At 35.6% G+C, this 16,874-nt stretch overlaps 1 protein-coding gene across 16 annotated transcripts in view; it reads left to right on the top strand.

Moving 5' to 3' along the window:
- cep170aa (centrosomal protein 170Aa) overlaps positions 1-16,874 on the top strand; it is a 91,162-nt gene that overhangs the window by 24,738 nt on the left and 49,550 nt on the right. For 13 of the 16 annotated variants that reach the window (XM_073920733.1, XM_073920731.1, XM_073920729.1 and 10 more), the window contains exons 2-6: positions 107-248; positions 7,022-7,111; positions 10,028-10,106; positions 11,358-11,416; positions 12,787-12,958. In XM_073920733.1, the coding sequence (XP_073776834.1) occupies positions 144-248; positions 7,022-7,111; positions 10,028-10,106; positions 11,358-11,416; positions 12,787-12,958 (505 nt within the window). In that variant the 5' untranslated portion in view covers positions 107-143. Of the gene's footprint in view, positions 1-106; positions 249-7,021; positions 7,112-10,027; positions 10,110-11,357; positions 11,417-12,786; positions 12,959-16,874 lie in introns of all 16 variants that reach the window. The other 3 variants (XM_073920732.1, XM_073920730.1, XM_068213012.2) reach the window with 1 other exon arrangement.

Genomic DNA, 16,874 nt, shown 5'->3' with positions numbered 1-16,874 from the left:
AAAATTAACTATGTACGTTTTGCGAAAGTTTGATTGGAGTGAGAAATGTTTGTAAGGCGTGAGAAAAAGCTTTTTTCCTAAATGTGTTTATTTCTCTGTCCATCAGGATGACGTAGGGTTTGAGGCTGGAGGAGAGCGCAGAGATGAGCCTCACGTCCTGGTTTCTGGTGAGCAGCGGGGGGACGCGGCACCGCCTGCCCCGTGAGATGATCTTTGTGGGCCGGGATGACTGCGAGCTTATGCTACAGGTCAGGAAAGGGTGTTTGTCTGTGCTAAAAATGAATCAACTTTATTTCTGTCAAATCCAAATATTAGATGGAACTTGAAATTTGAAGTTCTGCAGTGGCTGCTAATTAAAAGATAGATTAAATCTGTGTGGAATCTAAAGGGTTTATTTTGCTAACATGCATTGTTATTGTGTAGGTGAATATATCTTCAATCTTCAATCCGAGTCTTGATCCTTTGCGTTCGACATGTCAGTCCTGACTTTAGATTGACGACTTCAGTCACAATTTTCTCAACGACATTCCTTTAACCGTTAGTTTGCTATGAGGGAATGATACACAAAAATAAAGCATCACCCCATACTCAATACTTAGTTTGAGTTGAAGGTATATCATTCAATAATTTTCTTTTCGGTTCAGTCCCTTTATTAATCAGGGGACGCCACAGCGGAATGAACCGCCAACTTATCCAGCATATGTTTTACGCAGTAAATGCCCTTCCAGCCGCTACCCAACACTGGGGAAAAAGTACATCAACATACTAAAATAAAATTCTAACATGTATTTTAAAATTCTAAAGTACTAACATGATTAGAAATCAACCAAAATCATAACAAAATCATTAAAAGGGGTCCGGAAATGCAACGATGCAACAAATTTCCGGCAAATAATTTAACTATTAATTGGATATATTCAAAGCTAGTGTTTCTTTCCATACCGATAAACTTCTGGTGAATGGTTAATGTGACTTTTTTTAATTTTACACTGTTTCTTTTACAGCATCGATGTTTTAATGTAATTAAAATACAATCAGTTAAATAGACTTCAGCATTCATATAGTTGTTACAGAGTAAACCGAGATGAAAAGCCATATACATGCGCACGTCCGTCAAGATCAGCAGGCAAGCGCAGAAATGCCATTGGAAATACTGGAGTAATATAAATTAAAATATTTTAAACACATGCCGCGGGAAAATGTAATTTAATGCAGTGTTTCTTGTACATTCTGACCAACTTTATAGTGCATATCATTCAGGCAGTGAAAATCATTGATTTTTTTTAAGAAAACAGACCTTAAACTTGCCGATTTTGTAACGCCATGCAGTTCACCAGAAGCATTTGATCCAGGTTACTGACAAATTAAAAGTCCTTTTGCATACTTCTGCATATACCCTATTTCACTCTTTCTCTAGCCTTAATCACGACACTGACTATTCAAACATTCACCTTTCAATGCTCTCATCTTCGAATTCGCAATCTCAGAGACACTATAAAAAAGTCCTTTAAAAAAGTATATAAATAGTTTGATAGGCTGCTTATTACAAGCGATGCTATTAATCAAATAGTAATGTGTGTGTTTTTGTGTCTAAGGCTTCGGGTTGATTACATATTTTACAGAACTTAAAATTCTTTTGGATATTTTTGGTCTTAGAGATAAGAGTGTCACTGGCAGTGTAACATGCACGACACAATATCTATGTTTTTTTCTGGAATCAATAAATAATAAAATCAAGCCAATAAAATTGTGTCAATAAAATTAAATTTAGATTTAAAAAACTGAAAGAAGAATAATAATGTATATTTTTAATGCTTGTTTTTTATGTGAAACTTTCAATATATTCAGATTGTTTTATTAATTGATATTACATTTCATGAAATGAAAGTCTGATATTAATCCTAATTTCCTCACAAAGTCTCTTAATGTTACTGGATCCAGACACATGCTACCCCCCTCCCCACCCTCTGCCCCTCTTTTCGAAATGTCGGTTTACACATCTTATCCCTCTTCCCACCTACCCCCAGTCTCCCAGATATTCAGATACAAATGTTAGCAGGTATGATTTAAATCCGTAATCAAAGCGGCATGCGGAGAGCCTTTAACATGGCTTAAGATGCGATATGAGAATATAAAGAGTTAACCAGATATAGTACAAGCCGCGTGGAGCAGTTACAAGTAACAAAACACAAAAAAATACATAATTTGCAAGCTAGAGAAAACAAGGGGGCAGCTATTTTAATCACACTTACACTTGTGAAATGGAGGAACTGATTCATGAACTGTGTAATGTAAAGTTCCCGTCATGCTTCAACAAAGTCCCATACATCAATAGTCTTATCTGATCCTTCCTTTAACAAACAGCCGACGAATCCTTTGTTGTAAGCGTGTAGATTGCTGAAGCACTCGTCAGAAAAATAACAGGAACACAGCTCAAGGCTGGGGCTATATTGCTGAAGTATTTTTGCAAAAATAAAGTTCAACCACAGCCTCATCTTTAGGTAGGGAAATAACACGAACTTTCCCTCACACTTCAGAGAACCTCTCTTTCTTTTTACATTGTTTATGAGCGTGGCCGGGGGTTTCAATTTTCCCGGGTGTGTGCATGCAACAAATGGGCGGGGCATGACTTCTGACGTCACGGTGACATGGCTAAAGATTTGTTACCGTGGCGATTCATTCAAACCACTCTGAGTTGACTCTTTTATAGATAAATCAATAGTTTTTAACACGGTGCACTTACAGATTTAAGCCTTAGTTTTACTTAGAGCTGTGTTATACACTGCATTGAAGCTCATTTAAAAAAAAAAAATAAACATAATAGGGGCTCTTCAAAAGAAAATCAGTTATCGTTGTATTTGTGTGTGTTTTGGTTTTGTAATTCAGCTCAAAAATGAATATCAGTATCTCTTTATCAAACCATATATCAGTTATCGGCTTCCAGATATAAATGGTTATCAGTATCGGCCTAAATCTTCATATCAGCACATCTCTATGAAAATTAAATCAACCCTAAAATGCTTGAATTGTTGCACACATTCTCTGTAATAATCATAGGAAGGATGCAGAATCATTAAGTCAGGCCCGAGAGGAAAAGTTGTGTTCCAGCAAAATGGCATGACCGTTACTATCTACCTCCGCATCAGCGTACACGTGTTAGTCATGCAGCTTTATTAATAGAAAGTGGGACAAACAGCTCATGGGGTACACTGATGAACTACAGTGTGGAAGCATGAGAGCCAAACGCTGAGGCAGAGAGTGCCAGCCATGTCAGTCCAATCCCAAAAACAAACCTGACGTATCACAACACAAACTCTGCAGATGTAATATCAGCCACTTGAGAAAAGCTGTGTATTTTGTAACTGATAAAATCATTAGCAACCACTCAAAACAATGCATAACAACGTATGCAGACCTTATTAATAGTATTTATACGTTATTAATCCTTTTATACATTTAGCTTAAATGTTTTTAATGTCTTTAATAATCTTCCTTGCTCCTCAAAATATATATTTTTTTCTTATATGCATTTAGATAACAACTACTTATTAGCTGCACTGGGTAGTCTTTTAAATTGTGAAGTGTAGATGAACAAACTGCCTTTGGGAGGTTTCAAGCATTCAAACACTAGTCTCTGGTAGACATAAACAAGGCTTTGTTTGGTTTGGAAACCCCCATTTCTCCCTTTGACCCTTCCATGTTGGGGCCAGGCATAAATCAATCTTAAACTGATCATGTGATTGTGTTGCGAAGTGTATAGTGGTCACATGGTTTGTCCCAAAATAGATGGGTGAAGTATTATATTCCTTTTTACTATACTACTAGAGATTACGAGAGTTCTCTTTTGAAATAGAGCCTCTCTGCTCACAAATGCTCAATTTAGGCACTCTTATTGTCAGCACGCTGTAAACTTTTGTCTTTGCATTCATTTGAGTTTAATTTATGATGAACAAGGATGTGTCTGCATATAATATGGGGGCTGGCTTTTCTTCTGCCTTCATCACATTATTGAAATTTGAAATATTACTGGTAAAATCTAGTCAATTTAATAGGAATCCACAGGATTGGGAAATTCCTTCGAGGCTGAAAGATATTTCACACAGAGTTCCTTTAATTTGGCAATGCAGTTTTTCCATGTTCACTTGCATAAAATATTTCAGAATGAAAAAAATATATATTTTATTAATTATTTGTTCAATCTCAGAATTCTTTGTTTTTTCTAGTAATAGTGTAAATGCACAGCTAATGTTTCTTCCCATACAGATAAACTTCTAGTGAACGATTAATGTGACTTTTTTCAATCTTACTCTGTTTCTTTTACAGCATCGATGTTGTAATGTAATTAAAATATAATCATTTAAATAGACTCCAGCATTCATTTAAATGTTCAAACGTAAAACGAGATTTTAAAAAAAGCTGTTTACACACACACGCTCTTCATGATTAGCAGGCGAGCTCAGAAACTCTTTTAAAATATGAACATTTTACTCCAGTATTTTCAAAGCGGGGGAAAATGTAATTTAATGCAGTGCTTCTTGTACATTCTGACACCCATTTTGTAATGTATATTAATCAAGATCGTTGATTTTTAAAGCAAACAGACCTTAATTGCTCCGATTTAGTTCTCACAATTCAGAATTGTGAATTGTGAAGTCAGAATTGTTTGTTTATACATCACAGTTCTGAGAGTCAACATTTATTCAAAATAATTAAAACCCATGAACTTGTTATTGCAAAAAATCAAGTCAAGATTAAGAGAAGTTGCAATTACCATGGGTTGGAATCCACATCACTGTAAATTTCACATGGTACCAAAAGATTTCACACACACAGATTTCTTAGTGTAATGCAGACTTTATCATATTGACTACACGAAAAATGCAGCTTTTTAAAAATACTTAATTAAAATGTCAGTTGATTTTTTTTATGTTCAATGCACTTAAATTTGTAAAAAAAAAAAACTTAGGGTGTATTCTCTCAGTTGCCTTGAACCGTGACTAGGTGCGATTGTCCCCCTTCGGCCTGCACTCACACTGTATTTTACCTACAGAGCTTGTGTACGCTTACGTCATCGATGATATGACTGTTCAGTTTGGACGAGAAGCGCTCTCGCTCTGTGCAATAGAGATTGCTTTAGTTGTATTGTTTTGTATTATTGTAGTATCGTTTGGGATGCAGTGACACACAGTCAAATCTTTTTCTGAACAGATCCAGCACTTTTGACGCTCATAAACATTCATAAAGTCATCATCATATTAGGATGTTTGCTGAAGGTGGCAGCTGAGGGGTATATGTTTGATATTGGAAATGGGGGTCAAACATTCCTGGCCATGGTTCGAATAGCCTAGTGTAAGTTGGGACAACATGAAGGAATTACGTGGAACTGCCTAATTTGTAAATGGATAATTTCTGGAACAAAGCAAGGAAATAAAAGTTATCTTGACCGATGTCCACCACAGTTTTCCCAGAACATGAGGTTACGAAGCGATTAATACAAAAAAAATTATCAAAATTCTGCATGGTCTTTAATTATTTTGTGCAGTATAACATTATGGGTCTACAATGGCTAAAAAACAAACAAACATGTAGGTACAAACATAAATTGTATGAAACATCAATATCCAGTTTACTAACACCACTGATATTGAGGTCATTATTATGTGTTACGCGAAAATGACTCAGTCCAATCTTCAAGAAGAGCCCACAGTTACCTCTTCCATCATGTTTTCTGGCTGATTTGAGATCATAATGCTTCTGTCTCCCACTATCCTAAACCATTTGTGCAGTTTCATCTTCTCAAGATCTCCTTTGATCTGACTTATTATCAGATTTACTCATCGTTTTAAAATAATAAGATATGCTTGATTAATACAATTATTATTTTTATAGGCCACTATGCCATTGCCGTTGCTGCTCACTGCACGTGAAACGGTAATCACCGATCAATGAAAGTGATTGTAAGCGAAAGTGGTCGAAAGTGACTACCTTTATGTGTGTGTGCACTCACACAATCCAAACAACTTTGCTCGCTGTTTTTCACTCAGACGCATTCAAATTCTCTCTCTCACACACACACACATACATGCAGGTATTCACCACGCAAAAGTTAATGCAGGATCAATTCAAATAAATACTGGAATGCAAAACACGAATATCTGACATTTTCCGGAACAGGACCTGGCAAAAACCGGCTCAAATTTACACTTTACAACACTTTACAATAAGGTTCATTAGTTAATGCATTTACTAACATGAACTAATCATGAACAGCACATCTACAGCATTTATTAATCATATATAAACATTTATTACATATGAATCATTGTTAACATTAGTTAATACACCATGAGTTAACATGAACTAACAATGAACTACTGTATTTTCGTTAACTAACATGAACAAATACAGTAGTAGATGTATTGTTAATTGTTTGTTCATGTTAGTAAATGCATTAATTAACATTACCTAATGAACCTTATTGTAAAGTGTGACCAATTAATCACTGCGTGGAACCCAGCTTTTTTTAAAGTTTACCAGAAATATATGCTTGTTTTTGCCACAGAAAAATAAAAAAGAAAGTCAAATGCTATTTTTTCTAGCAAATATAACAGTTGTCCCAAAATTGTGAGATTTTTCTTTATCTCTTCTCAGAAAAAAATATAGAATTGTGAGTCTCAAACCTTGCTTATAGTTGTCCTGCAATCACAGCGGCATCAATTGAAAACTGCTTTGGTATTAACTTCATACATTCCTATGCTTAATAGTCAGTAGACTTCAACCACATCACAACCAAATCTTCAATCCTTGTCTGAGAAAACATTTCTAGCCAGATGTTAGTCAGTTTAGGTATGCTGCACATCTAAGATATGTCACCTTCAAATTCTATCCCGGCTTCAAAGTAAAATACTTCAGTGGCTGCATGTAAACCAGCTGCTAAAAATAGCAAACGCATGAAGTGATAATGCTCAGCGAAAACTGTCTATGGTTCGTAACTCTTGCCTTTATCTCTGTGTGATTGAAGTCTCGCAGTGTAGACAAGCAGCACGCTGTCATCAACTATGAGTCCAGCAGTGACGAGCACAAAGTCAAGGATCTGGGGAGCCTGAATGGGGTGAGTAAGAGGAAAAGTGAATGTGGTGCCGCATTCCTGATAAATGAACCCTGCTGGCTTTAAAGCTGCAAATTGCCTTTTATTTTTTTTCCAAGCAGCACATTTTAGAGTTTAAAGTACATTGGGTTTTCTATATATTGTCGCTTCACTTTTCAGTCACTTTACTGTTAGCTTCATTTGTTTTTCAGGTTAAATTAATAATGTTTAATTACTTTAAGGAATAGTTCTCTTAAAAATGAAAATGTACTCACGGTTTACTCGCTCTTAAGTGGTTTCAGTACTTAAGTTTATTTACTCTGTTGAATACTGAAGAAGATATTTTGAAGAAAGCTGAAAATCGGTAACCATTGACTTTCATAGTAGGAAAAACCAATACTATGGAAGTCGATGGTTACTGGTGTTTAGCTTTCTTCAAAATATCTTCTTTTTTAGGGCCTCAAATGTCTCTGAATTGATTGACACCGCGGACAACCTGTATATACCATACCAGTCAAAGATTTGGGGTCAATTGGATTTTTAAATGTTTTCAAATAAGCTTCTCCTGCTCACCAAGACTGCATTTATTTAATCAAAAATACAGTACAAATTGTGAAATGTTATTGCACTATAATATAACTGTTCAAAAGTAGTTTATCATTTCATTTAATAATTTATTCCAATGTGATTAATGATGAATTTTCTGCTTCATTACTCCAGTCATTAGTCGCATGATCCTTCAGAAATCACTCTAATATTAATGAATTATTATTGTTATTAATATTAATATTATTAATGGTAATAGTAATAAAAGCAATAATGACTGGAGTAATAATTTCATTTGAAACTAATAAGAAAGCAGTTATTTAAAACTTAAATTTTTAACAATTTAACATTTAGTTTTACATTTAATAAACGGCGTCTTGATGAACAGGATCATTTTCTTAAAAAAATTAAAAAAAATAAAAAATAGTCCCAAACTTTTGACCGGTAGTGCACATGCAAAACTCCTTATAAATGTATAGTGTTAATACTTACATATTATGTGTTTGTGTTAGACTTTTCCCTGCTGTTTGAGGTCAAAAAAAGTCTGACTAAATCAGAACTCATGGACTTGCTTGCACAAATTACAACCTCTTCCTGTTGAGTCACTCTTAAGAATTCCTCTTCCTGTCCTGCTTTTGCCAGGAAATGACTATTATAGTGTGTGCAGCATGTTATTCATCTTTTTTCTCCAGTTTCAGTTCTGTTCACACTCCTAATGTTTATCAGGGATCCGTTTTCAACAAAACTCCACAAAACAAGCTCAGACACTAGGAAACTACCGTATTTCTTGTGCCTAATGTTAAAAACCAAACCATTCCCCTATTCTGACCCCACACACCAGCGAAATATCTTAAGGATGGTGTCTGGATAATGTTGGAAGGACGAATGGGGAGGTTGATTCGGCTTTTCAAGGGAAATTTTAAACGTGAATGCTTAAGAAAGTGCTTTGTCAGTGCGATTAGCTCCCCCTCTTTGCAGCCAGGAAGCGTCTGATATTTGAGACCAAGCAGACCTTCTAGCACGTTATAATCACCCTGAAGGTTTTCAGACTTTGGGAACTCGCTCTCGCTGCACTGATATGTTTAGAGGGATCTGTAAACCATTTGTGCTCAGAACTTTTGAAGTCGAACTTGTCAAACATGCAGCCGTTTTGCGAACTTATTGAATGGCAGACTAATTGGCTGTATTGTTTATACTGCACTCAAAACGATGATGTTTGATGTTTGTTCCAGTTACTTATTTATATCGAGCTGAAATAACACAATTCTTGTTATTTGCCTCATTTTAATTGTTTTGTGTGCAATCCACTTAAATCTGTGAAATTGAATTTGTTACATGAATTCCTTCATTTTGTCCTCCTAACACAAATTGGTTGTGGGGAAGCCAGCATTTTTTTTACAGCGTGTGATCGTCATGCACTGTCAAAAATACTGGGTTGCGAACAATTAATTTGTGTTTAGACAACATGAAGGAATTAAGTCAACTTATTATATTGAACTTAAAACAATTAAGTTGTCCCCAAAAAAACCACAGGAATTGTGTTGTTTCAGCTTATTTTATACAAGTCTGTTAAACAAACAGTAAACATAGTTTTTGAGTGTGTATAGGTACAATCTGATAGGAGTTTAAAATTATTACATTTTTAAGGGATTTAGTCTTGGGATATTGGATTTAGTAGTCTAATCAGTTAATTATTTGGAACAAAAAGCAATTTTTTTGCTTTGCTTTGGTTTGTTTTGATTCAGAGCATCTTTGAAGAATATAATCTTTTTTCTAGTAATAAATCCACCAAGAAAATAATACTTTGTTTTGTTGCTTGAAGTTTCAGATTATCAATATGTTTAAGGATGAATGTTGGAGATACTAAAGACTCCTAACATTGATATAATTGCTTTTTAGTAAATTTTAAATTTACAAAACTGCAAAAAATACATATACAGATGCTCATTTTTGTCCATTTAAATTCTCTCTAAATGGAAATATTCCTCCATAATGCAAATACTATTGATAATACTCTAAAACAAACAGCTTATGGCTACTAAATATCAAACCATATTGGATATTTTTTTAATTAAGATATATTTAATATTTTATGTCCTAATATTTATACTTTTCAATATAGGAAATATATCAATACAAGTTCAAATCAAGTTCATTCTTTAAAGGTTCTGTTGGTGCAAAACACAACCATTCATTAATTTGTGTGTAAAAACAAAAGTTGACCATTCAACCCAAATACTACACTTGACTCGATTTAAGTTCAGTAAACTTAAAAATGTCCTGAAGCTGCTTGTCTTAAATTTTTTAAGTTGAGGCAACCTTTTTTTTACATTGTAAACCAGTGTAAGTCTGGCCATCATTAAAAGTGAATTTTATTTGTCTTTTTTTTCCCAGACATTTGTGAATGATGTCAGAATCCAGGAGCAGATGTACATCACTTTAAAGATTGATGACAAACTGAGGTTTGGATATGATATCCTTTAAAGCACTGATCATCAGATATTATCTGTATGTGATTTATGGGGATTGAGTTAGCTTATCCACTCGTACCTTGAAGGTTTGTATGTTCAAAGAGCAAGAAGTTGGCCTAGAGGTTTATAGGGTCCCTTTAAAGGTTTCATGAATTAAAATAAAACTGTTTAGATGTTAGTTACAGTTTGTTACTTTTAAGGAAATCTATAATCTTGTGTGCTCCAAACTGGTGACAAAATTTGCGTTTAGAAAATATAAAATCAATATAAACATCCAAAGCTTGCAGTTTGTCACTTCTGCCTTAATCGATTAAAGATTTTTTCCACGTCACCTTATACTGCAGTTTCCCACCAAATCTTGACCAATCAAATGCTCTCTAGCATCTGACATGTCCCAAACCCTTAAAGACGCTTCTCATTTACTTTTCATTTGATGCGCTTGATCTCAACCACTCTCACTGTCAGAGCTGTGATCAAAACAAAATGCTGTTGGCTGTTTTTTAAAGCAGAGGTGCTACTCTATGTCCCTTCCTCTCTTCAATTTTTCAGATTACGGCAAACATCGAATACAAAATGTATGTTCTGAACATCCATCCAACTCTTTGCCTAATGACCAAAATCCAAACACATTTGAATGCAATGCAACAATATTAAGGTTCTCGAGATTCTATTTAGGGTTTGGTACAGTTCAGCATATGATAATCATCCAAAAAGCCCTGTCAAATAAAATAAAACTTTACAAGCAAAATACAATACACATTTAACACAATATAGCAAAGATACTACTAAAATGAACTGTGCTTTTCAGGTTTTTCATGTACTTAACAGTAGTATTCAGTTACATGAACTGAAAAATATAATCAAATAAATTAAGTTCTGGCTGTGGGCATCTGAACCCATATGACATGCAGCACATGTTAGTTTCATTTTGATGTGAAAGCGTCTCCTATTTTAGTGCTCACTAATGGGATATTTACTCGCGAGGAGCCTTGTTTCAGCACATGGACATACATTATAACATGCACAGAGACAGGTCAGAGAATAGCTAAAGGTAAAGTAAATGCAAAATGCAAAACCACAATATCCATATAGGTATTGAACTGCAAGGTAATACCAAACGGTTCAATGCTATATCAGGTTTTGCGGCATCTCTAGCTAATACAAAGTAGAAAGTACATTTTTAAGTTCTTTGTGTGTATGTGTATAGACATTAAGTGTGCTTCATCTACTTCTGTTTCCTTAACCTGACTCACATACCAACTTGTTCTCTGTGGTGCGAGGAGAGCTGCACGTGCCAGAAGAGGCTCTGAAGGTAAAACAAGCACTACATCTCACAAGCAGTTTATATGGTAAAGAATAGTTTGCACAAAATGGAAAACTTTGACATTGTTTACTCACTCTTCACTTCTTCCAAACCCTTTTAAGATCCTTCTGCTTAATGCAAAAGGAGATGTTTTTTGAAGATGGTTGGAAACCAAATAGCTGACCTCAGCCACTAACTTTCATAGTATTTATATTTGCTGCTTTAGAAGTCAGTCACATCAATATTTGGTTACCAATATTCTTAAAATCAGTGGTTCTCAACTGGTTTGGCCATGGGACCCACATTTTTACATGGTCATCATGCCGCGACCCAAATTTTTAGGAACTATAATATAATTTTAGGAATTATAATTCATTTGTATTCATTTTTTAACATACATAAGTAGTGACCGATAAATCCAAATTTATCAAATTATAGTAAAATTACAGAGTAAAAATGTCAAATACTGTGAAGAAAAGGTTTAGTTACCTTTAACTAAACTGAACTCTTAATAAAACATTAACACTGATCTGGTTGAACAGAACAAACCAGCAAATTAAAGTAAAATGATTAAAATAATCATAACCATTTTTATAATAATCATCAGTTATTTGCTCTTCTGCTTTTGTGTGGGCTTTCTTGGCCTTTGCTAAACAGTGAGCTACACAGTATGATGCGTGGTGTGCCTGTACTTGTTTTGATCATGAAGATGTTAGGCACTTTTGTGATGCTCTCAGCTCCTAGAGTTGTCTTTGAAAATAGTCCACAGGTTTGTCCTTGCAACTGGGATGTTTGGTTTCTAAATGTTGGTTTAATTTAGAAGGTTTCATGCTCTCTTGTGAGGGCACCTCACTACATATGACACACTGAGGTTTTAAGCCTTTTTTGCCGTCAATATATGTAAATCCATACTTTACATATTCGAGGTCGTACTTGCGCTATGATATTTGTTGCTATAATTAAATGAAATTTCACATGTCAAGCGGTACGGTTGTCACATCCGCATTTCAAAATAAAAGTCTGATATAAGCAAAATTATTTAAAAATTTAACTTTTGTTGTTGTTTTTTTTTTTGATCACACACTCCGCGACCCACTGAGAATGTTCCCGCGACCCACCAGTTGAGAAACACTGCTTTAAATGATCTTCTCTTATGTTCACAGAAGAATGAAACTCAAACCATTTTGGAACAACAAAGTAAACGATGATTGTTTTGGGATAAACTATGCTTTTAACAATATCCAAGTTCATCAGTTTAGAAACACTTTAGCCCTTGTATTACAAGAACTACGCTTGCTGCAGTTTATTTGTCTTCCCAAGGCTATGTTAGATGACAGTTTTCTGGCACTCACTGTATTCTTCTCCCTCCTTTCTGTCAGCATGAGAAGTTCACTAGCCAACTTCAACTGGGCAAGAAGCCCACCTGCGCGGAGCCCTTAAAATCCCCCAAGTCTTCCCCAGGCAAAGCCAAATTGAGCAAAGCTGCGGAGCCCATAGCTGAAGCAGCAGTCAAACCTGCGGAGCCTAACAAAGGAGACGACAAGATGCCAGGTAAAGAAACCGTATGATGATGTCAGGGTGTAAGATAATTATATTAATGGTTGACTCTTTCAAAACACTTTGTCGGTGATTGCAAACAAGGTTCATGTGTAAATGAGTAATACTGGACAAGCCAAGTCTGTGCCCCTTCTGACTCATCCATTGTCTCTTTTGTAGCTGAGCGAGGTGACTCAAATGATCACAGTGTATTTTTAATAAAGCACGGACTAGTAGTAGGTGTAAGTGACCTTCTATTATCTCATCTGATGGTCAAACACCAGGCCGGTGTCAGAAAATTAGCACTACACACATTATTGCAACACGTGACAGAGACATGACAGTTGTGAAAGCCCTCTGGCATAAGAGAGGATTGCCTCTCATTCTTTTCCTATTATGGAGAAAAAAAAAACACAAATGGAAAATGTATGTAAGGGAATTCCATTTAATTGAATGGATCTGAAATAGCTCAGCTTAAAAGTGCTGCATGTACGTTTGTAATTCTTCTAACTCTTTTCTAGAGTCTTTTAACTCGTCTTTTAAAGCATAAAAATACATGCATTTATTTGCAAACTTACAAAGTGAACATGAGATGCCAGTCAATAGTTTAGAGTCAGTTTGGTTTTTAAAAATATTTTGTAATAAGCCTAATCTGCTCACAAAAGCTGCGTTTATTTAATAGGAAATACAGTAAAAACTGTGAATATGTGAAATGTTATTGCAATCTTAAGCAACGTACATTATTAAATACATTCCTTCATTCATTCATTCATTCATTTTCTTTCTGGCTTAGTCCCTTTATTAATCTGGGGTCGCCACTGCGAAATGAACCGCCAACTTATCCAGCATGTTTTATGCAGCGCGTGCCCTTCCAGCCAAAACCCAATGCACACACTCATTCACACTTATACCCTACGGTCAATGTTAGCATACCCAATTCACCTATAGCGCATGTCTTTGGACTTGTGGGGGAAACAGGAGCACACCCCACGCGAACAGGGGGAGAACAAACAAACTCCAAAGAGAAATGCCAACTGATCCAGCCGAGGCTTAAACCAGCAACCTTCTTGCTGTGAGTCGAACGTGCTACCCACTGCGCCACTGCGTCACCAAATTATGAAATACATTTAGAAGTGAAATAAATTTTTGTAGTTCATTGATAATTTTAAGCATGTTTAGTTTCCAGTGTGACATAATCCATTAAATATTGTAGTATCGTAATCTGCTTAAGAAGAAACACTAACAAATACTATTGCTGTTGCTGTCAGTTGTTGTTGTCGTTAGTTTTGAAAAACTGATACAGTACCATAAAAATGCATTTACTTTCTTTATTATGACAATAAATTAGGGCTGGGGGATCTGGCCTAAAATCAAAATCTTAATTAATTGAACATTTTAACTTGATTACGATTAATTAATTATTTTATTTATTTTTATTTATTTATTTATTACTCTCCGCGCTGCCCACACTTGCCAATGCTACCATGCTGACCAATCACAAAGCTTGCACTATGTGTTGTCGCGACATGTAGTTACCTTTTTTGAGAGGTCAGCGTGGTCATCAGTCACGGTGAGGGGTGTACGACTGCGTGAAGGCTGCACCACATCATACGCTGTGCTCGATGCAGAAGTATAAACAGAGCAGGTTCATGTGACTCCACACGCGGTAGGGAAAGTTATTGAAAAACTTGATCTAGAAAAATTAGATCGATTATATTGATCTGAATGTCAATTTCAATTACTTTTCGATTAATCCCCCAGCCCTACTATAAATTATTTAGGAGTAAAAGTAAATACATTTGTAATGTAAAAAAAAGAAGAACACCGGGGCATAGAATATCAATGTTATGATTGGCTAAATCAAACTTTAATCCAATTGCCTTCGATTTAAAATGAATCAAACTGCTAGCGAAGTGTGAAATAAGTCAGAATTTAGTTGAAATACAGTAGGGCTATTCAATTGGCGGCCCGATTTCACTATTAACTGTGCTTTAATTCGTCACAGTTTATTAATCGTAAAGTATTCTCTAAGCATTTCTGTTGCACGGAACGAAACGAAACCGCTGCAAAAAGCCAAGTTTCCTGTGTGCTAGTTTTAAGTTGGAAGTACACCGAGGGTAATACGCATGCACACAGGATTAACTATAGCAGCGGCCGTTCCCATATCACGTCTTTTCAGGCTTTTCATGAACCGGCCCCATGACAAACTAATTGAATAGCCCTGAAATACAGTATCATTGTATTGTAACGATTGATGTGATACATATGATATTTAACATTTTTGCATGTTTGTTAATAAGAAACCAATATATTTTTTTTAATTATAAAGAGTTTTATTTAAGAGTCTGATTTTAAGTAGCGTAGAAATAATGTGTATGTCTTGTTGAGTAATTAAATAACTTCAGACATAGTAATTAGAAAAGTCATTTAAATAATCATTCATTCATTTTCCTTTGGCTTAGTCCTTTTATTTATCAAAAGCCGCTACAGCGGGATGAACCGCCAACTTATCCAGCATATGTTTTACACAGTGGATGCCCTTCCAGCCGCAACCGAGTTCTGGGAAACATCCATACACTCTCAAATTCACACTCAAACACTATGGCCAATTAAGCTTATTCAATACACGTATACCACATGTCTTTGGACTGTGGGGGAAACCCACGCATAAATGCCAACTGAACCAGCCAAAGCTCGAACCAGCGACCTTCTTGCTGTGAGGCGACAGTGCTAACCATTGAGCTACCCCACAGCCATTGTTGAAATAAAATTTGAATAATGTAATTAGTGCACTTTTCAATAAATAGGCCTGTTTTTAATCAGTTATTGTAAAAAATATTTATATATATTTAAATGAATGTAGTTTCTACTCAGAATCCAACTGTGGGCTTATTACATCAGTAATAATGTGTGCTAATATTGCTGTGCATTTGTTTTTGCCAGCTAAAAGTTGTTATAAGCAACTTTATATCTATAATCACCCCTTATTAGCTGTTCAAAAATCCCTGTAAACCACAGCTTTCCTGTGTTTATAGCAGCACTTGAGACTGAAACCCTTCTAAACTCATATTTAGTTCATGTGTGTTACTCTGTATAATTACAACTATGGTTCGGCCCTGTCGTGTAGTGCTGGGTATTTAATAACAGGGAAGGGATCAGCCCTATACGCCCATGCCTCTGTTTTCCAGCCATCAGCGTGTCAAGGGCGGGTGGCATTTAACACACATTCTTATCTCATTGCCACCTGGTTATTTCATCCTGCTAATTGTCAGGCTTGTCCAAAATTCCTCTGGCTCCCGGCTGTTAAAGTTACATGATGCATCTGTGAGCAGCACATGGAGAAACTGATGATTTCTGTAGAGAATCAAACACCCTACAACACTGAATGAACATATTATGAACAAAAAAAACATGTGATCATAGATGAATATTTCTGGATTTTTCTGAAATTTGCCAGAATCAGGTTGACAGATAAGGCCATTAGAATGGCACTGTTATTATTCATTCATTCATTTTCTTTTCAGCTTAGTCCTTTTATTAATCCGGGGTTGTGGAATGAACCGCCAACTTTTCCAGCACAATTTACTCAGCGGATGCCCTTTCAGCCTCAACCCATCTCTGGGAAACATCTACACACGCTCATTCACACTCATACACTACAGACAATTTAGCCTACCCAATTCACCTGTACCGCATGTCTTTGGACTCAAGGGGAAATCGGAGCACCCGGAGGAAACCCACGCGAACACATGGAGTACATGCAAACTCCACTCAGAAACGCCAACTGACCCAGCCGAGGCTCGAACCAGCGACCTTCTTGCTGTGAGGCGACAGAACTACCTACTGCCACTGCGTCACATTATATTATATTATATTATATTATATTATATTATATTATACTATATTATATTATATTATATTATATTATATT

The sequence above is a fragment of the Danio rerio genome, chromosome 13 (assembly GCF_049306965.1).
Source record: "Danio rerio strain Tuebingen ecotype United States chromosome 13, GRCz12tu, whole genome shotgun sequence".
Taxonomy (NCBI): Eukaryota; Metazoa; Chordata; class Actinopteri; order Cypriniformes; family Danionidae; genus Danio; species Danio rerio.
Note: the sequence above shows the minus strand (reverse complement) of the source record. Positions and strands in the feature narration are given on the sequence as shown.